The sequence below is a fragment of the Globicephala melas genome, chromosome 1 (assembly GCF_963455315.2).
Source record: "Globicephala melas chromosome 1, mGloMel1.2, whole genome shotgun sequence".
NCBI classification, from domain to species: Eukaryota; Metazoa; Chordata; class Mammalia; order Artiodactyla; family Delphinidae; genus Globicephala; species Globicephala melas.
The window spans coordinates 130,026,758-130,048,347 of record NC_083314.1 but is presented as its reverse complement, the minus strand read 5'-3'; the positions used below and the strand labels follow the sequence as shown (position 1 = coordinate 130,048,347).

Genomic DNA, 21,590 nt, shown 5'->3' with positions numbered 1-21,590 from the left:
GACCAGATGTTTTAAGCTTTGTGGGCTACACACATCTTTATAGAATAATTTTTAATCCTTTTAAAATGTAGAAGCCATTCTTAGCTCAGGAGCCATACAAAAACAGGCCACAGGCTGAAATCTGTTGACCCCTGGCTTAGACATAGCACTTATTTAAATGATACTCATTACTCATTTCCAATGTTAGTAATGATTTCAATAATTTATATCTTAATCGCTTTCTGAAATTAAGCTTATCCTTTAGGTTACAACCTTTCCCCATATTACTGATCTAATGCATTCCTCTCAGCTTGACTTATTTCGATCACTTCTCTATTTGTCTAACTTACATCAAGTAAGATTCTGAAGCTGAGAGAACATGTCATAGGTAAACCCAGGCTGAGCAAAAAATCATTGAGCCCAAATTTCTGAAAGCTGCCACTTAACATACAGCTCAATGGTAAAACCTGATAGTTTTACAATGTTTATAGATTATCTCACTAATTACTAGAACTGAAAATCTGACTAGGGATTTTATGCCTTGTTACTACTGTAAAGCATTCTAGTCATCACGTTCCGGGCTTTCTCCAGTGAACCTGGAGATGTGGCTTGTAAGTGTTCCGACTCCCTAAACATTTATTTACACGTTAATCTCAGCAGAATTACAAATGTCTGCATTAGAATCTATTTTCTAAGCATTTATTTATTTTCTTTACAAAGTAGAACTACAGGCATCTGAGAGCCTGAGAATTTGCTTTACCAATTACTTCAACGTTGGGATACAGATGTCCATTAGTATACCTGATATGATCTTACCTTAAAGTCAAAATCATTCCAGTTCTAGTAGCTCCACATTTCTAAGTTTTTATTTAGCCCTTTACTATTTGTTGATTCTTTCCATATAATGCTAGTGCTCTTAAAAATATATTTTAAAAATCCAATATACCGTATTCAGACTTTCTATGCAACTCCCTAACAGCATAACAAAATTTTTCTATTTCAGGACAACCATCTACAGCAATTCGAAAAATAACACAATCAAAATGAACACTTAATATTCCCCCTCCACACCCACACCAACAAGCCCCAAATGTATTTACAACTAGATATATGTCCTGCCTCCACTTTTTAAATAAAACTGAGTAAACTTAGACGTACAGTGCCTAGCAACACATATTAAAATCTTTCATAACTCTGCACAGGTCTCAAAACATTTAATTATAAAAAAAGAGACCTCATCCCAATCATCAATGCAAACTGGAAACATGTTAATAAAAAATATAAGCTCTGGCATTATTTCCATTTAAAAGCATCAAGATAAAAGTTCATTAGAACATTCTATCAGCCACCAAAAAACAAACGACCCCCCGACATTCAGTATGGTTAACCTTCACGCTCAAAAACATGGTTTGCTAAAAAGAAATGCCAATTGTCTTGTCAGTCCTTGAAATTCATTTTACAAGAACTTTCTTATTATAATAATTAAAATAGGTATCCCTCCCAAATGTTGACAGCCTAGTTTAATAAACACCCCACATAAACAAAACCTAAGTTTAAGGAGGAAAAAAGAAATATGAGCATTACCCTTGGGGGTGCACACATAGAAAACACATGACGATAAATGGGCTCCTATTTGATTGTTTTTATGACTTTTAAGAAGTGAGCATGAAAATAAAATCTTTATTTTCAGTTATTACCCACCAATAAGAGAAAGTTAGGTTCACAGTTTTAGCTCTTGACACAAAGTGAACTAGGAGGCAAATTTACATCCATCAGATACAACTAATGGACCAACTTTTAAATTCCAAGCTATCTTGAAAGCTTGCAACATACCAGATATTGCTGTGTATTCTCTAGTGACAGAATGCCAGCAATGGCTGACAATGAATAGAACTTGTGATGGGTTTTTAATAGCAGTGTTTTTTTATATGTTGCTAGAATCAGGAGGTTTATAACACATTCATGTCCAGAAATGAGTTAAGATACTTCTAAGTCTAAACACACTTATGTATGAGTGTGTTTAGGAGTGTGTATGTTGCAATCTCAAGAGGGGTAAAAGTCCATATGGACTAAATTAATACTTGCCTCTGGGTAGCAGGTATATTTGTAAATATAAAATTATGTTAAACATTAGCACCAGTGCAGAACATGCTCAGCATCATAAGATCCAAAACACCAGCACAAGTTTATCCATCATTAAAAAAAAACCAATTACCTCCTTCCTAAGATGTCAAACTAGTAGGTAACTAGGTTAATAAATCTAATCCCAATGAACAACTCTTGTACTGTACAATTTCTCATTTAGAAGTATAGGGGAGAACTAATCAGCTAAACAGACATTTTATGATTTAAAGTCTTAAATCATAAAGTATTTTAAAAACTGGACATACCATAGATAGAAAATTACTAATAATAGTGACAAAAAGATCTTCAAAACTGTAAATAAAACCCCTTTCCTGTTTATCAATAAATGTTGCAGAAGACTTAAAAAAAAAGGTCCTAGAAAGCCTGTTTGATTATTCTCTCCATGTATGTTTTAGTCAGTGGTGATGCTCTCGATCAAGAAATCCATTATTAACCTAATTCTCTAAGGGAGGAAGAGGTAAAAGATACTTATCACTTTCTGTGGAATCTATCAACTTAAGACCAAAATGAATAGCAATATAGGAAATTCAGAAACAGTAAAATTTTTGGTTTGTATTTCATGGATGGTGCTGCTGTTCCAACCTTATAAAGTAAAGCTGTCTGCTTTCCAAATTCCAAAAATTAACATACCCCCCCACTTACCATACTAACCAGTGCCCTTTGGTTTCTTTAGAACAAGGGTTGAAGGGTTGATTATGGATGTACAATTTTGATTTGGGACCTTTCACACATACAAATCATACTGAGCGGCCACTTACTTTACAGAGCAGTTTAAATATTACGCATTAGCCAAATTAACTTGTTCCACCCACCCTACTGGAGGAGGAAAAACCCAACACCCATAAAACTACTTCACTTGACAGTATGTGTCTATCAACAATAAGTAGCTTAAACAACTTTCACCAGTAAGGTGTCTAGATTGGTTTTTAAAACAGGAAAGTGACATATTTTAAAAGTAAATGTAATTAAAATTGTGAATCAATTATAAATTGAACCTAATGAACCATGCAGGAGCAAGGGTTAATAAACCAATGTGCTTTGAATTTGTTCAAGTACGGATATTTTTGTATATAAAGATCTAGCATATATAACAGCTATCATGAGAAGTGAAAAAAGACCTTATCCCCAGAAATGAAAATATTAAAACTAAGTTAAAATACATAAAGTAGTTAGTATTCCACACAGCATAAAATTTGACAATCAAAGTTTACATGTCTCAGTTGACCATGTGTGAAAATGCAAAGCAGGTATTAAAACTGCTATTATGTCCAATATTTAAAACCAGTTTGTAATAGGGGGAACATCTAAATCCTTAATTAAAAAACACAAATGAAGTGAAAGCTTTAAACTGGTACACACTGTTCACACCTATATTTCAAGTTTGGAAATGCATATTTGCAAGCAGCAATACAAAAGTATTCATGAAGAATGCATAATCTCTGAAAATTATGAAAACATCCCCGCTACCAATACATTTCCTAAATACAAAACTGACTACCATATTGTTACTTCTGTGTAGCAGGAGAAGTTCATTTTCAAAACAGATAAAATTCAGTCTTTAGGTGTGAATGGTATGAATGACAGTCTTTTTTTTTTTTTTTTTTTTAAATTTCTTAGTCGTTTGGGATCCTTAAGCATGCAAGCCTCAAAGAGGAGGGTCCACAAGGAACCAGGGTTGTCTTATGGCATCCAGTTAAGCCAGAGCTGGGAATGCCTCTGGGTCATCCACATCAGGAGCAGAAGCACTTGACTGAAAAAGAAACAGAAGCAAAATTAAAGATTTTCAAATCTTATTAATATATTTCCAGTGTCTACATTTAGACACAGAATTCTGGAAAAAACTTAGTCTTATTACAATAAGTAAAATATGTCAAAGCTTTTACTTTTGAAAGGCAAAATTATGGATCAGAATAGGACTACAGTTGGGGAGAGATTGGGATTGGCATATATACACTACTATATATAAAACAGATACCTAATAAGGACCTACTATATAGCACAGGAAACTCTACTCAATACTCTGTAATGACCTATATGGGAAAAGAATCTAAAAATGAGTGGATATATGTATAACTGATTCACTTTGCTGTACACGAGAAACTAACAACATTGTAAACCAACTATACTCCAATTAAAAAAAAAAAAGAATAGGACTACAAATATTTGCAATGAGCCTTGTCCTAAATTTCTATCAAGATCTCAGAAAACTCCCTAGCAACAGCATGGGTTATTTTTCTAATAAATCACACAAGTAGATTCACACAAGGTATGTATGTGGATTCTTACTCAGTTGTTCAGTATCCTTTTATTTTCCCCACTTGCTAAATAAGAATGGTAGCAATAGGACAGCAGGCTAAGAAACCAATTACAATTATTGAAGCAGCACATTCATGGCTATTTACAGTCAAAATACAAATTTTTACAAAACAAAAAAGTATTGAAAAGATCCATATACACAATGCCTTTAAAAAGAACCCATGTCACAGAAAGAAATAAAAAATCACTACATTGTTATGGGTGACCATAAAATCTAGGATATTAAGTTACCACTATAATCAAACATTGGCAGACTCAATCAAGCAGATGGGTCCCCCAATTTGTATATCAGGTGTTGAGAATTCAGGAGGACATTATGGTTGTTTCCTAGGTAGACCATAAGAGACAATAAACTAACCCAAGTTATCTCTAATACTTTAGTAACATCTAGTCATTAAAACCATGGACTTTGGCATCCGACAGATCATTTCAAATCTACCAATTACTAGGGCTTCTATCAACGTATTTCAGAAGAATTTGTTTTTTGTCACACTTAGTACAAGGCAATGGAGATTACAGAAAATAGGACACAAATGAATCCCAACTTACAGAACAGCTCTCATGAACAATAAACAATCAGTCAATGCCACAAAATTATACAAAGGAAACAAAGGTTTTATTAAGCTGAGCCCTAAAAAGCAGTGAAGATTTGTCAAGGCAAAGTAAATATTTGGCATTTCAGGCAGACCTTACCAAAGGCCAAGAATTACCTTGGTTCCCTTCACCTGAATTTCATCTTCTGTAAAATGGTGGGGTTTTTGTTTGTTTGTTTTTGTTTTTTTAGCACAGTACCATAACTGGCACCAGATAAGTACTCGATGAAGGGTGGTAAACTTAACTACTGGCAGCACTATTCAGTCACATAAGTGCTTTAAACAAAAAATATAACCTAAAATGCAATTTCTTAAAGGCATGCATGTCAACCTTTTTCTTCTTCGACTTATGTCCCCAAAAGGACCTAGGGCAGTGATATATGGAAAGAGGTCCTCGAATTACTTAAAAGGGTAAAAGAAGCCTTAAAACTACCTTGTCAGTCCTGATGCCACGGTTTGGACGTCCACCACGCCCACGGCCACCTCGTCCTCCCCTGCCACCACGTCCTGGGCGGCCAAGGTCTCCAAAATTGATCTCCAGCTGAGACGTTATATCATTTGCTGGCTTCCGGAAATGGTGATCCATAACCGAGTCTTCAGCATGAGCCTAAAAATTTAAGTGAAGGCCACTGGATGATTAATAGGAAAGTAATGTTGCACACTTCTAAATAATGAGTTTTCTCCTAAAAAGACCAAAAATCCAACCTGCTCTTTGTGTGAAAAAATATAGAAACACCTCTACAGGTAATAAGTAAGCTTTGGGATCAGCTACAGTAATCTAGGAGGAATAATTCCCTTCACTTTTCTCTATTTCATGTTCCCTTAACTTTAAATTATAGATGATATTATCAAGTCTTGATTAGAGATATAATCACAATTATTCAAGTGGCTGGGCCCCATCTCACACCTACTGAATCATCATCTTTAGCAGTGAAGTATGAATAAGTACATTTAAAATATGCCCTTCAGATTAGCATTCCAATGTGAACCTCTGAGGAAGACTTGGATAGATGGTATATATTTCTATTAGAGACATTATTGAATATTTAAGTTTTAAAGAGAACTTTTGCTCTATACTCTTCCAACTATGACCTGGGAAAGAAATTATATATAAACTTCTCAAAATGCTTTTCTGTTCATATATAACTATGTGTTCTTCCATATAAATTGGAGAACTACAAATTCAAGTGAAACACAACGTTACATAAGAAAGGAACCTTGAAAAGCTGTGCACAAATAAAACCATGCCTTAAATTTACCACAGGAACCTTCTTAAAAATGAAGTCATCATATTTGGGAAACCCAGATCCTAAGCTACATAATGGACTCTGCAAAAAAAGGCCAGAGAATTTTACACTGCTTAATATCTGATCTCTTTTGTATGCTTGGGGTAAATGGGTTTTAATCTTCCAGCTAGAAACTTCTCATACTAATTTAAAGTATGTTTTAATTTTTCTAAATACACATATAATCCTCTTTTCTGAAGAGATATTTCACTCTTTCTAAATAGCTTGTAATATTACGTTAATAATTACCTTTTAAGTACAAGTAAATTTTGTATTTTTACACAGATTTTCATTCCTTTAATCATCGAATACCCAAATTAAATGTCATCCCTTTAGGTGAACTTTAAAGGCAACAGAAGATTCTTTTTAAAATATTATAAAGGAGCATAAAACACAGATGCAAACCCACAAAATCACTAGCAAATTAAAGTCAATGATATATACTAAGTCTCTGATTTTAAACGTTAGCTATTGCAATGATATCAATTTATCAATTAAAAGCATTTATAGGTTTCCAGAGCACAGAAGCAAAAAAACTTAAGTTGATATACTACTGAAAACATCTTGAAGGTTTTACTATAATAATAAAGAGGAAGTCTGGATGTTCAGGTTACATCCCCAACCTTCAAGTTAACTAGTAGGATAAATTTTTTACAAAGTTTTTTTTCTAGAGCACTGTATGACATGAGGAAATAAGAGCTCTGGTCTCAGCTGTCAATAATTCAGTTCTCCATTTCTCAAAGTTTCTTTCTTTCCCTAACTACTTCATATTTGTTGTGAAGATGAAGATAAGTAAAAGAGAAAGAGTACTTAAAGCACTGTATACAACAAACTTGAAGACCTATCATACCGATCTTTCTCAAATTACAATGGTGTTGCATCCTGATAAAACCTGAATATCTTTAAATCCAAAATACATTTAATACACCTAACTTACCAAACATCACAGTTTGGCCTAGCCTACCTTAAATGTGCTCAGGACATTTACATTAGCCTATAGTTGAGCAAAATCATCTAACACAAAACCACAAAGCCTATTTTATAATAAACTGTTAAATATCTCACATAATTTATTAAATGCAGTATTGAAAGTGAAAAACAGAATGGTTTTAAGTGTATCAGTTGTTTACCCTCATGATCAGGAGGCTGACTGGGAACTGCAGCTCGCTGCCACTGCCCAGCATCACAAAAGAGTAGCGAGTACTGCATATTCAGCCTGGGAGATCTAAATTCAAAATTTGAACTATGGTTTCTACTATATGTGCATTGTTTTCACACCATTTTAAAATCAAAAAACCAAAAAGTTCTAAGTTGGGATCAATCTGTATTCAAATGATAAGGCCATATATGCCAGTAAGGCTGGATTTCATGTACATACATCACAAAGGCAGCATAACTATAAGGGTCCAAACATACAAAAGTGGCTTGATAATGAAAATGTCCTGATTTCAAGATTACTCACCAGCAATTTCACATTTTATAATTTTCTAAAATTTCTAATTATATACATCACTTTGTATAATAGTTATTTCTTAAAAGCTCGATGTAAAATAATACTTAAAGCTGGAACACCTAACCTGATGTCTAAAAAATGCATGAAGAGGCTTCAGGGTATTAATGATACTAATGATACAATATATCAGAACATTTTATATCTGTGTGTCCTATTTTGGAGAAAAGTTCCATCGGGACCCCAAAAAGGTCATGAATAATTGTCTCCAAGGTGCCAAGGTAAACCTCTTTCACATTAACCTGAACAGTTTAATAATTAGTTCAAATGAACAATCTCCCCGAAGTGAACTTTCATGGTTCTTTAAATAAAGAATTCTCTTTGTTTTACAGATACACAAAACAACTCTGTCTGCAAGAACTACAAAAAAATAACCAAAAGCATTCTAATGAAGGAAGATGTTTTTTCTTCCCTACAGGAATTGACAATATCCTCATTTATACTACCTTCATGAAGTCAATGTTTAAAAAATCATCTCCAGGGCTTCCCTGGTGGCGCGGTGGTTGGGAGTCCGCCTGCCGATGTAGGGGACACGGGTTCGTGCCCTGGTCCAGGAAGATCCCACATGCCGCGGAGCGGCTGGGCCCGTGAGCCATGGCCGCTGGGCCTGCGCGTCCGGAGCCTGTGCTCCGCAACGGGAGAGGCCACAACAGTGAGAGGCCCGCGTACCGCAAAAAACAACAACAGCAACAACAAAAAAAGTTTAAAAAAAAAATCATCTCCAAACCTCTATTTTATTTAAAAGTATTTCCAAGTTTATTTCACAGCTATTTTTTTGTTTAGAAAATTAAAATGTGGATTTTATTGAATCTTTTTATTACAGGTTGCCTTCATAACATTTCAATTTAACTTTGTGACTAAAATCTCATACTTACACAAACCCTAAAAGGATACAGCAGTGAGATTTTCCTCTAAGAATGTGCCCCAAGGCTTAAATAGAAGCTACCAAATCAAAAGCCACACACGTTTTTCTCAAATATTTTCATTAGTTTCCTTGTTTCCTAAGGAAAGGAAACTCATAAATTAATTCTCTGGTCTTTACAAGACATCACTCCTCAGTAAAGAAGGATAAAGATTCCTGGATATTATATATGGCATACGCAGACAGTTTCCCACATAAAAATGCAAACCGCCTAACCTAATACAAGTCTTAATGACTCCGTTAGGTAAGATTTTTTAAAATATTACACAAATTTGAAAGAATAATTTCTTAGACTATATGATAATGCAGTTTATTTTCCTCTTGGGGCAATTTATCTGCCTCAAATAATCCTATGTAAAACTTTTTATAAACAGATTACCCACGTGAAATTTTAACACAAAAATTGTAAATGCAATTCAAGACATCTGAACATTTTCAAACACCACAAAACTTCATTTTACCTCTTCACTCTTTGACTTATGAAGAACAAATCCCTTCTTCCACTGCCCATCAGCACCTTCATTTGGTTTTCGGATATTAAATTCTACTTTTGCCCGGTCCTTATTTTGAATAGCCTTCCATTCATCCAAAGTCATTTCTTTTGGGCCTTCTTCCTTTACTTCTTCAACTTCATTCTCCCTGTGTGAAAATGTTTTAAGTTTTACACGTGGTAAGGGGCTTATAAAATCATATAACTTACAATTATAAGTAAGGAAGTTAACCTTGGCTGGTTGGTAATCTTCTAGATTACCCAAGGACAGGAGAATCACAGTTTTCTTTGTAACCCAGTGGCTAACATGTGACTTGGCAGAGACCAGGAATCCAATGTTTGAATTATTGAAAGCGTGGATAACTAAGGAACATACAATTCATCTTCATAAACTCTTAAATGATCATCTATCAGTAACACAATCTTGAATTGGCTATATCAAACCTAGAACACATTTTTTAAAACCACACTACTGTTTTTAAAACTTACACTATGTGATTAAAATCATTAACCTAACTTCTCCTAAAACACATTTTTTAATTTCCATAATTTTTCACAATACATAATTTATAACATATATGAATGTAATCATCTAGGACATCCATAAGCAACCAAGTTTCATATTCTAGAATATAAAAGAACTGTTCCCCTATCCTTTAACACTTAAGGCAAATCTTTAATTTCTACAGATCTTAACGTTATATACTCCAACTTTCAAACGAATCGGTATATGAAAACAAGACTACAGTTTCACTAGTAATGGAAGTTTCTACAAAATACTGGTTTCAATGCTTAACACCAAATTAGTTATTTCTAAATATAATTCTCAGGCTATAACTATTACATATTATCCCTTTCCCTTTTTACAGAAACAAAGCATGGGCCTAGGAATCCACTATTTAATCTCAATTTCCAATTGTCACCAAACAAGTTGTTTGCTATTTTGGGAGCATTGCTTTCCAAAGATAGCAGGTGATTCAGTTAGCCTTGCTCAAATATCTCCTGTCTGTGCTACTACTCTTTACTGTTTGACAAATCCCATCTTAAAACTTCCCAGACCAAGCTTACACTGAATTGATGAGATCTAGACTGTAAAGTCCAACCCTGTCAGTTTATATATCAGAAAACTAAAGACTGAAAAAAGGTCCTAGGCTACGCGTAAGTTGTACCACAGCCAAGAAAAGAACTCGGCACACCTTTATCATATCATGAAACCATGACACCTACCGTCAAGGGTAGGATTGTAAGGATCAAATGAGACAAAACAGAAGCTCTAGAACTATACATAAGGAAGCTAATCAAATTCAGCCAAAGCTGTTTCTTAAATTTACACCTGCACATGCAAGACATAATACTATGTTCAGATTCTCCCCTATTCTGGGGTAAGACTAGAGGCTGTTCTAATGTCATCATCATGGTCTTTAGACCCAATACCCCCTTTTTAGTCCTGGGAACTGAGCTAAGGATTTGCTTCCAATACCCTATCAATAACATCCTTTCCTTCTGATAAAGTTATAATCTTGTCAGATTACTCTTTTTTTTGCAGGCAGAGGGGAGCGGGGGTTCGCGGGCCTCTCACTGTTGTGGCCTCTCCCGTTGCAGAGCACAGGCTCCGGACACGCAGGCTCAGCGGCCATGGCTCACAGGCCCAGCTGCTCCGCGGCATGTGGGATCCTCCCGGACCGGGGCACGAACCCATGTCCCCTGCATCGGCAGGCCGACTCTCAACCACTGCACCACCAGGGAAGCCCCCCAGATTACTCTTAAAGTGAGTTAAACATGAACTCTTCATTAAGGGAACAACATTTATGTTGAGCTTTGTAAAGTACTTAATGTTACGTAAGGTTCATCTATCTCACCTATCACAATTTCATTGTTTACCACACAAAATTAAGACTCCATAGTTTCGTATAAATGAATTTATATTACCAAGTTCTACACATCACTTAACACCATGTATTTTTATCTACTCTCTCCAATAGTAAATTGATTATTATTCCTTATTCAAACAAATCCACAAAATATGATTTTCCAATCATTAATAGTGGTTCACTGTAAGAACAACTCTTTCTGGAGAAAAAGAGATAGAAAAGCACTGCCTCCCTAAATGATTTGAATATGCCCTGATTAAGAATTACTGACCTAAATAATCTGTAATGCAAGACTTTAAACCACATACCGAAAGAAATGCCTGGCATATAACTTCTGCTTGTATTGATGGAAACCAGAGGAAGGCATTAAATTATTTCTACTAGCATAACTTGAGTCTTTAAAACTCTCCCACACCCTTGAACAAACAATTTCAAAACCGTCTTCTAGTGAACTGACAACATGTTCTGGTGCTTGCTCTCCTCACACATTTTAAAACAAGCCAATAATGCTATGTTCCAAATTCTATGTTGATGGAAAAAAAAACTTCAAGGAGATGGAGCAACTAATTTTAAAATGGTCATGTTTTCTCATTTTAAACTGTATTAGAATAAAATTTGTATAGTTACATAGAGTCCAAAGTACTTTGAACTACGAGTTCCAAATATTTCTCAGGTTAAAACAGCTATTTTTGTGCTTAGGGTTAACAGGATTTACTAAAATACGTATCTTCCGTATCTTTTTAAGATGACAATGGTAACTTCAAATAGAAATAACCACTTCTATTTGTCAAACCATTAGAGCCCAACATATACATTTGTAAACCACTCCTCTAAACACTATTTGAGGGAATGGAGTACAATAAAGTCTCTCCTTTTAAAAAGCAAATAAATAATAGCATTAAGCCTACAGGTTGTTTTCTTGCTAAACCCCAAACATTTCAATGCTCGAGCATTACCGCTACCGTACACACAAATCACTTACTTATTTTCAGTGTCCGCAACTGGATGTTCTTCACCTTCAGGTGTTTCCTCAGTCACATTTGATTGCTCCAAGTCACTGCAATTATAAGATATTGGTTTCTGAATGTATTTGGGGGACTCTCTAAGGAAAGAAAGAAAAAAAAAGGCATCTAGGTCCATTTACATGTAGCTGAAAGTCTTCACAGAAATATTTTAAAATTCTCACATTCCCAATGTCTTTTCCTACTAAATTTACTCCCCAGTAGACCACTAAGAGAAAATAATTTAAAAATGTATACTGATCCAAGTTATAGCTCAAGTACATTACTCAAAGAGTAGTATGACAGCAGTTAGTTCTAAAATAAAGCCTTACTGGCTTTTCAAATTTTTGTCATCACCAAAGGGGTCAATAGCTAGAATAAGAACTATTAAGTAAGAAACATACAATAACATAATACCCAAATAACCTCAAAATAGGATTTCAATAAAAGCTATACATCCATATGAAAAGAAAAATTAGTACCATATATTTTTGAAACGTAGAAAAACTGGTCATTTGATACATTATAATCCAAACATATCCAAAAAAGCATTCATTATCTTGTAAGGAAGTAGCTCTGAGATAAGAGCATCCATCCTTGTCCCAGGGACAAGTAAAAATTTAATGGGCAAACCTCTAGTAAGGTATAAGATCAATTTTATTAGAAGTATTTATTTAAAAAAACCAGAATACCAACGTTAATTCATCTTTGACAGTTCCCCAGTTGTGAGATCCGCTACCTCCACGCTTGTCCTCATGCTTCAGGCCACTGTAATGTGAAAAAGAACTAACAAAACTGAGTTAACATAATACTCTTTAGTTCTAGAAATTCAAATTGTTTTATTAAAGTAGTAGCTTCAAATATAAAAGTATAATAAAAACCAATATAAGACTTACGATCTATCACTTCCACTATGCCTATCAAATTCACGTTTGCCACGAGAATCAAAGCCATCTCCCCGGCCCATTCCTCGTCCACGACCTCCTCGACCTCTTCCAAGACCACCACGGCCTCGGATAGGCCGGTCAATAATTGGTCTGTAACAAATAAAAAAATATTATATACTTCTAAGGTTTCTGGTAAAAGGAAGAAGGGAAATTCAAAGGCTCAAAGATGCAGGAACATATTTACTGGCTCATATCCCAAAGGAAATCAAAACTAGGAAACTCCCCAACGTAAGAAAATTACTTTGACATTCTCTAAAACTTTACTACTAATGCATATACTTCTTCCTTGTTACTCATTTCACATTATAATCTAGTAAAACTGCTATTCACCAATATACATAAAAATTAAAATAAACACATGTAACCTTCATAACTGAAGTGTTTCATTACAAGAAATCTAAGTTTGAATACTAAAAACTGTTACCAAAATGTCCTACGAACAACAACACATACTTAGACGTTTCGCTAGAAAAACTGATAAAATTAACTAGCCACACTGCTTCCTGGCAATTATGCTCCATTTATCTGTGTTAAGATGTCTCTCTATAAACTGACAAAACATGAAGAGATTAAGAAACAATCTTGCCTATCAACTGAAAATTCTCCTCCTTCACCCTTTTCTTCAAGTGGTTTTTCAAATCGTCGTTCACGAGGTGGTCGCCTTTCTGGTCTCCTATCAATTATCTTCCCTTCACCCTGAAGTTGCTGATCAGGTCTTCTTCCAACGCGTCTTATTCCTAAAATGATTTAAAAAAAAACCACGTAAGCAAATTATTTTTTGTAACACAAAAAACTAGGCCTAGGCTGTTAAAAGAAAAAAAAATTTACTCTTTAAGTCCATTAACTAGCACTTCCCACTGAAAAAGGCTAACACTGGGCATCTCTAAAGTGTAACAAGGTACTTCAGAAAAATTCCTATTTAAATAAACTTGTTTCAAACTTCCATTCAGTTTGCCAAATCACTTTTTTCCCCTAAAGCATTCTCTATAACTGACCTGGAAGTCATTTGGGTAGCCATTATTTCTCTCACTTTTCAAGATGCCAGTCTCTTAATTTAAAATTCTAAATTTAAAGAAATTTTAAGCAAATGATACATTTTGGTTTTAAAGATACCAAAGATAACACCATTAGCCATTCATAAATAATAACCAAGCAAACCAACACAATCACCAGGTAAAGACCCCCCAAAAAACCCCAGTGAAGACATTATTTTATTTTATATAATCTGGAGGGGGAGAAAAAGAACAGAGTAAAAAGACTGATGATTCTATGAAATTACAAAACTGAAAGGAAAACAAATGGCATTTAAGATTACATCTCTGATGGATAACAAGGTCTTACTGTAGAACACGGGGAACTATTGATATATTCAATATCCTGTGATAAACCATAATGGAAAAGAATATATTAGAAAAAAGAATGTATATATGTATAATCGATGAATCATTTCACTGTACAGCACAAATTGACACATTGTAAATCAACTATACTTCAATAAAAAATTTTCTCTATAGTTGAAGATAGCTATATAACAGCAAAAAAGTACCATTTTCCTCTCCTGTTGCAGTCTACATACATATATATGTATACATATACATACATACCACACCTAACTTTTAAAACATACTGTTATGCAACCAACAGGAAATAGTCCACTTATTTTATTATTATGGAGATTTTTTTGGTTTGCCCTTTCAAGTATCTTCGTTTCCAAAGAATCTTTAAAAACCACATACACAAAAGGACCCCTTTTAAGCAAGACACAGAAATAGAAACTTGTGAAACTAAGTGATGGCTGAAGCATTTACTGATTTCCCCCTTCATTCATTACTTTTTTCCTGTTAGTGTCAGAGGCCAGAAAGGCAACCAATATGCATTACTGGTAGCCTTAAACATAATAAGTAGATTGATGGTTAAATTCATGACTAATATTTTAGGTATGCTCTAATTCCCAATCCACAATTTCTGACAAAGTCAAAAAGCACCTGAGGAATTGGTTTCGCAAGAAATTAAGTTGGTTCACTCTGGTTCTTTCTAAGAAAGTGTAACACCACCAGGATGCCCCCAATTCGGCTGCTGGTAGCCAAAGTCAAACGGTAAATGTCAAACTCTTCAGTGAAATTTTAAGGTCCATTCCATACACTCTCAGGACAGACCAGAAATCTTAGATCTTACACCAAGGCATTTTAAATAAATTTCATCAGAGGTAGTGTATTAGGGTGGAGCTATGGAACCAGTCCTTATAATATCCAAGCCACACACCCAAGTGAACAATGGCTTGCTTCCCCACCCCAATATCCAGTATCAGGCTTACAGAATCTACAACACTTACAAAATAAATCCACCCAATGACTGACATTTAAAAATGCAAGTGTCTCTTGATTTTCACTAGATTCCAGGCTTCTAACATTAAAAAAACAAATGAGTAGATGGTGTCAATTCTCAAGTTCCTCAAATGGCCAAAAGACAAACTACAAAATTCAAAGAATATAAACATCAACACACATCTAAGGCAAGTAAGTCTAGGATCATGCCAGGACCTCTATTCAAAGGCAAGGAACACATGATCAGGTTAACAATCAATCCCATGACAAGAGGCAGGGACTTTGTTTACAGGTCTATCCTTCCCCAATGCCCAGAATTGACTGCTAAGAGGTAAGGCCTCAAAACGATTTTTTTTCATTCAATATTTTTATAGGCTTGTGTTTTATGCAATTTAAGGTTAAGTGTGCTCTGAAATGCTGACCTAAGGAAAATGTTGATAGGTAATAATGGAAGTTTTCCCAAGGAAAGACTAGTGAATGTTGAACTCGGTCCTGGTCATAAATTTATGAAATGAATTTTTAACTTTGTAATTTAAAATACTAGGTTCCCGCTAAGAGCTTATTTCAAAAATGGGCTTTATGATCAAAACATATGAGGGGTTTAAACCATGCTTTATGTTTCAAAAATTCAAAAGGGGTGAACACACTTCAGATTCCATTTTTTCACGTACTTTCTTTGGATTAGTGTGATGAAGGAGGTAAACTTGAGCAGTTTAAATAAATACACAAACCAGTGTTCCTTAACACAGAAATTAGATTTATTACATTGTGCTACAGATTGCTATAAAACTTAGCTGAATATTTAGTCTAAACGATGTATATACATGCTTTCTAATACTCCAACTTGTGCTTCCCTCCCCAACCTGTAATTTTAATACAACTGTTTTATTTACCACCTAGGTTCTTCACCCCAAGCCTCACAAAGCTCTCTGTATTTTCTAAAAATTCTAAACCAAAACCTAACACAATTGTTTTGATTTTTTTAATTTAAATTAGTTGAATGTTATCAAATTCGACTAAAGCTAATGAGAACTCCTTTCAGAAGCACGTGGCAAAATTTCAATTTTCAACACATAAAGGAAACCTTTAAGCTTCAAAGCTTAAGTCCTACACCTACTTATTACGGATCGTGTACACTTTTTCTAATCCCCCACTGTTTTGCTTTCTCATCCATCACAAAAGACAAACCAGTAACGAGTGAGAGAGCAAAAACCAAGTTCAAGACAGTCCTGAGAAGTTTACAGTGACCTGGAAGCAACTACTACCCGCCAATGAAATCCTGACCATGCTTCACACACATGGGGAGAAAAAGCTGCACTCCAAAAGGCTCTGCAGCAGCTAAACGCTGTGACAGCCTCGGCACTCTTTGCACCACGAGGCCCAGGCCAGGCCACACCACATGAAACACTGCATGCGGGGGGTCCGGCCGGAGAAAAAGATCGTGACCCGAGGACGAGCTTCAGGATTTCCTGCCATCACCAATCTTCATTCAGAATTCCCGCTTCTGCTCAATCCAGGGTGGCCAAATTTCTCTCCCTCCCAACAGCCTGACGCACTCCAGCAAGTTATTAAGTTTGCAATAGTGGTGCGGGCGAGGGGATAACGATAAAGCAGAGGGGGCACCTAAAAGGGCACCTTGCTCCACAACATCCGATAGGCTCGAACGTAGCGGGGGGGGCGTAGGTGGAAACTCCGACCCCCAGCTTTTCTCGGGGGTACCCCACGCCACCCTGGGACAAGACGGCAGGGCAGGAGCCTAAAAGACACAACCGCACCTCAGAGCGGCGGGCTGAGAGAAAGCTCTGAGCAGGAAGAAGCCGCGGAGGCCCCACCATCCCATTAACAACAAACGCTCCGAAAAGGAGCTCCCTTCCCCGAACCTCGGCCCATGCGCTCGCCCGCCAAGGAATCCGGCGGGAAGACAACAGCCTCCCAGGATCCCGACCACGCTCCTCCGCTCAGAACCTGAGGCGGGAAGGGGTGGCTCCGGGATCCTTGCAGGTGGCGGTTTGAACTTGTGGCTACCACGCTCCCAGCACCTTCGCAGGACCTGGCTTTCATCAGGCGGGGGAAACGCGAAGAAATCGGCGGCCAAGTCTCCCGCGGACCCTCGGAGCTCCAGAAGCCAGTGGTAGCCGCCAGTCCCCTCGCTCCTTCCCTCCATCCCGGGTCTCCCCCACCTTCCACCACAGCTTTACCTTCTTTCTTAAGCGCCACGGGCGGCTGCGTCTCCTCCTTCTTGTCAACCACGCCGACGTTGGGGGGCAGCGGGTTCTTGCGGTCTTTCTGGGACTCTTTACGCAGCTGTTTGCCCGCCGCGTTGGAGTTTGTCTGGGCTGCGGCCTGAGCTGCGCTCTTGGCCCCAGGGCCCCCAACGCCGCCCCCGCCGGCTTCTTTTTTCTTGTTCTCTGCTGCCTTCAACACCTCGAAGGGGTCCGATTCGTCGTCAAATAACTGGTCGAATCGGTTGGTGACCACGCAGCCGAAGCCTTCTTGTAAGTGCCCAGGCATGATGGTGGCTCGGCGGCGCGTTCCTCCACGGATTGCAGCGGGCCGCGCCGAGCCAAGAGCGCCTGCTTCAGCTCTTCCCACAAGATGGCCGGGCCGAGAGAGGGGGGCCGTCTTCTCTTCCGGCGCCAGGCAGACATCCGGGAGCGGCCAGCGCCGCGCGGTACCATGGGGTGTGTAGGCCGAAGTCGCCTCTCCCGAGGCGGCTCCCAGCGTTAGGACTACAATTCCCAGAACACACGGCGCGACAACTCTTCGCGCGCGCCTCAGAGGCGGGACCTCACCGAGGGAGTGGAGCAGCAAGCAGAGGGAGGAGAAGAGTGGTGGTGGGCGGAGCCCTGCCACCTGCTCTCGCCACCCTTAAACTCTCCGGGTTTCGAGCTGCGCTGAAAACAGGAAAACGGCTTGTTTTGCTCGGGAAAGTTCTGAGCTTTCGCTTTTACGTCCCGCCTCTGGCCCAGGGCTAACTTTCCCCACCTGTCCGGGAGGTCAAGGTGACTACCAGTCTTACAAGTGGAGACTCACAAACTTCCAGGGCTGGAGGGTTGCTGAGGTGCCGCACTTGCCTCACGAAGGCAGGACCCGCTCTGTGTCAAGTTCCTAGCTGATCAGTTGCTGGAGTCGCCCTCCTGCAGCCCCAATAATGAATTGAGGCTCTTCTGTTTAATATGAGGCGGAATACGCTTCCTCTCGCGGGGACTGAACTCGAGCAGCAGAATCAACCCAAAAGACAAGTTGAACTATCATATGTGAGTGTTGCGCTCTTTTCTTGTGTGAAGAATGCCGTGTTGCCACTAGTGCTTTAATTGAAGTAAACTGCTGACACTGCAACACTAGCCAGACGCTGGGCAAGCCTCGAAAAGGCACTGTTTGTAGAAACACTTTCTAGAGTCAATCCAATTGTCCTTTAGTGTCCGGCAAGCCAAGGATTGGGTGTCAGTAAAAAGTGCTCAAGAAATAACATTTTAGAGCATCTGAATGTGTGGTCTGCTGAGAGGTGCAGTGAGGGGAGGAAAATAATATCAGCGAATTAACTGTCATTACTAAAAGCATTGATATTAGTTGAGAATATTAAAGTCCATTAATGTAATAGAGTGTCAGTGCGTATTCAGGCATATTTGGTAACGCTGTAAGTGTACTATCATAATTTTAAAACCTTTTTCCATTAACATAAAATATAGAAAAATGCATCTCTATGTTCCAGGTGCTATGAACAACCTTAATGTCGACAACAACTTGTTAGGTAGGTGGTTTTCCCATTTCACAGTACCACATTCACATCTTTTTAAGTGCTAGTGCCAGGAGTTAACCCAGTCTTCTAACTCCACTCTGAGACTCTTGACATCAGCTCTTTAATCCAGACTCTGATTTCTGATAGAAGTCAGTCAATATAAGTTAATTTACAGTATTTAATAAGATTTAAATATTGTTGCATGTCAGGCAGGGTATGTCACATGGCCAAATGGAATCTTATCGATTTCTGAGCAGAATTTAAATCAGTTCCTTAACAGGGAAAATAAGAGAGTCGTGTTACAAGCATGTGGCAGCAAGCCTAGTGTTTTTCTTACTTCTAAATCCAGCCCCCATTCCTCAAAGTCACCTATTTCTCTGTCGCCTCAGTCCCTGCCATACACACTCCCATCTCACACAGAGACCCCACCTCCTTCCATGAGCTCTGGCTCTTGTAGCTCCTACCAAGACAAAGGACAAGGAGTGTTTGACTATACTCTTCATGCCCCTTTGAAAATAGCGCAAGTGCCATTTGGAAGATCTCCCTGCTTTAACAACATCTTTCTCTTTACCAAGGGCTGTTAATATCTGCATCTTTGAGACATCTGCTACACCTCCTCCTCTTACCCCTTTCTGACCACTGCCACAACAATGTCAGGAGCTAAAACTTTATATTTTATTAGGTACTTGGTGCACTTTACATGTGTGATCTCATTTAAGCCTCACGTCAACTCTATGAGAAAGGTATTATTATTGCCTTTTTAAGGTGAGGAAAATGAAGCACAGAGGGACTAAGTAACTTACCCACTTCTACCACAGTCTGGGGGGTGGGGCAGGCCTGTCCTTAGTTGTTTTTTATCCTATGTACAGGTCTCTGATTTCCTCAGACAGATCTTTATGACCACCAAGCACTCTTACAACAAGAATACTTAAAGATATGCTACATGTAGGGAAATTGTATGGCTATGAATTTTTGAGTTTCAGTCATGCTCCTCAGGGACTTTATCTATTAATATAACGTAAAAATATAAATAAACGTTTGGGGAAAAACGGGAAAAATTTGTAAGCACTTTCAACTTCCTTCTCTCCCTTTTGTCTCTCCTGGAATTTTGGTTAATACAGGAACTTTTTTTTTTTTTTTTTTTTGCGGTAGGCCTCTCACTGCTGCGGCCTCTCTACCGTTGCGGAGCACCGGCTCCGGACGTGCAGGCTCAGCGGCCATGGCTCACGGGCCCAGCCACTCCGCGGAACGTGGGATCCTCCCGGACCGGGGCACGAACCCGCGTCCCCTGCATCGGCAGGCGGACTCTCAACCACTGCGCCACCAGGCAAGCCCTTAAAGCCCATTTTTAAAGTATACCAATAAAGCTCCAAATGCTAATTCTTTTACATCTCACAATTTTATTTTATATGTAATTATTTTTGCAAATGTTTCCTTTCTTCTGAGAAGTTGAAATAGTCTTTAAAAATATTTAAAAGTTCCTGCTACTCTCAATAGAAAAAATATTGGCCAAATAAACCTCAAGAGAGAAGGAAAAGGAGACTTCTTGCAGACTTATTCAAATGAATGGCAGGAGTTGTAAGGTGACATGGTATAAGATATCACTGATTAGAAATGTAGCTTAAAATATCAGCTCTCTGTAGCGATGCTTGAATCACATATTGTTCTCTGAAAAATACTTGTGCAACTTCACAGCCTTATCTATAGCAAGCTCTCTAGAGTTTTCTAGCAGTAAATGCTGAAAACTATCCAAATACCTTGATTAAATATCCAATATAGTTGCCTGATGTTAATGTAACTGAGAAATGGAATATTATACCTCCTTCCGGCCCTCACTTGTTTTTAGGATGCTAATACTCAGTTGTCAACCACATTACAACTTGTTTTTTACCTATTTCTAAATCTCAAGTCTCTGTTACTAACTGTTGCTATATTATAATAGTAATTACTAACAAGGACTACAGTTTGAGCATTTGCTATGCACTTGACACTGTGCTGAATACCTTGCATGAGTCATTTCCTTTAATTCTCAGAACAACATTATGGAGTAAATAATATTACTCTACTCCCCTTTTACACATGGGGAAACTGTGGTTAAGTGCCTCTCCCAAATTCATATTGCCTAGAAGAGTCCAGACAGTCTGATCTCACAGCCTGTTAAACTTGTGAGTGGCATGATAGAGAGAACAAAGTCTTTCATGGCTACCACCTGTAGCAAAAGAAAACTATTATTCTATTATAACACTTTGGGGACACTGGATACAGGTATCATATAAATGTAAATAAGAGAATCTGATTTTTAGTGTACTCTATATAATGCATTTTTAAAACAAAAGCAATAAAGGTGGTTCTTATGAAGAAAAGGGCAAATCCGCCATGTCTGAGTATGGAATGCTAAATATAATATTCAAGTCTAGGCTCTTGCTAAAGTTAGGATATCAAAGCTAAAAATAGAAATGTTACACTC

General features: G+C 37.7%; 1 protein-coding gene and 1 long non-coding RNA gene across 5 annotated transcripts; one reads left to right on the top strand and one right to left on the bottom strand.

Annotated features, from left to right (window-relative positions):
• Positions 1-1,639: 1,639 nt before the first annotated feature.
• SERBP1 (SERPINE1 mRNA binding protein 1) lies at positions 1,640-17,992 on the bottom strand. 4 transcript variants are annotated; one of them, XM_030865893.2, is made up of 8 exons: positions 17,583-17,992; positions 13,647-13,797; positions 13,010-13,150; positions 12,810-12,899; positions 12,095-12,214; positions 9,213-9,390; positions 5,467-5,640; positions 1,640-3,874 (listed from the first exon to the last, which is right to left on the bottom strand). In XM_030865893.2, the coding sequence occupies exons 1-8, from the start codon at positions 17,893-17,895 to the stop codon at positions 3,818-3,820; spliced, it is 1,224 nt and encodes a 407-aa protein (XP_030721753.1). In that variant the 5' UTR covers positions 17,896-17,992; the 3' UTR covers positions 1,640-3,817. The 4 variants fall into 4 exon arrangements, with proteins under 4 accessions (XP_030721753.1, XP_030721755.1, XP_030721754.1 ...); XM_030865895.2 differs by having other exon boundaries at positions 12,095-12,169; XM_030865894.2 differs by having other exon boundaries at positions 12,810-12,881.
• Positions 17,993-18,218: 226 nt separating this feature from the next.
• On the top strand, positions 18,219-20,428 carry LOC138842864 (uncharacterized). Its single transcript, XR_011377815.1, has 3 exons — positions 18,219-18,641; positions 19,097-19,135; positions 20,276-20,428. It is a non-coding gene; the product is annotated as an uncharacterized lncRNA (long non-coding RNA).
• Positions 20,429-21,590: the final 1,162 nt, after the last annotated feature.

Excerpts from the sequence above, each read along its gene's own strand:
- SERBP1 (XM_030865893.2), bottom strand. The coding sequence starts at position 17,895 with ATGCCTGGGCACTTACAAGAAGGCTTCGGCTGCGTGGTCACCAACCGA. Across the intron at positions 13,151-13,646 it reads GGAGAATTTTCAGTTGATAG|ACCAATTATTGACCGGCCTA; the intron begins GCAAGATTGTTT and ends TATTTGTTACAG. Across the intron at positions 3,875-5,466 it reads GTGGCATCAGGACTGACAAG|TCAAGTGCTTCTGCTCCTGA; the intron begins GTAGTTTTAAGG and ends TTTCTTTTTCAG.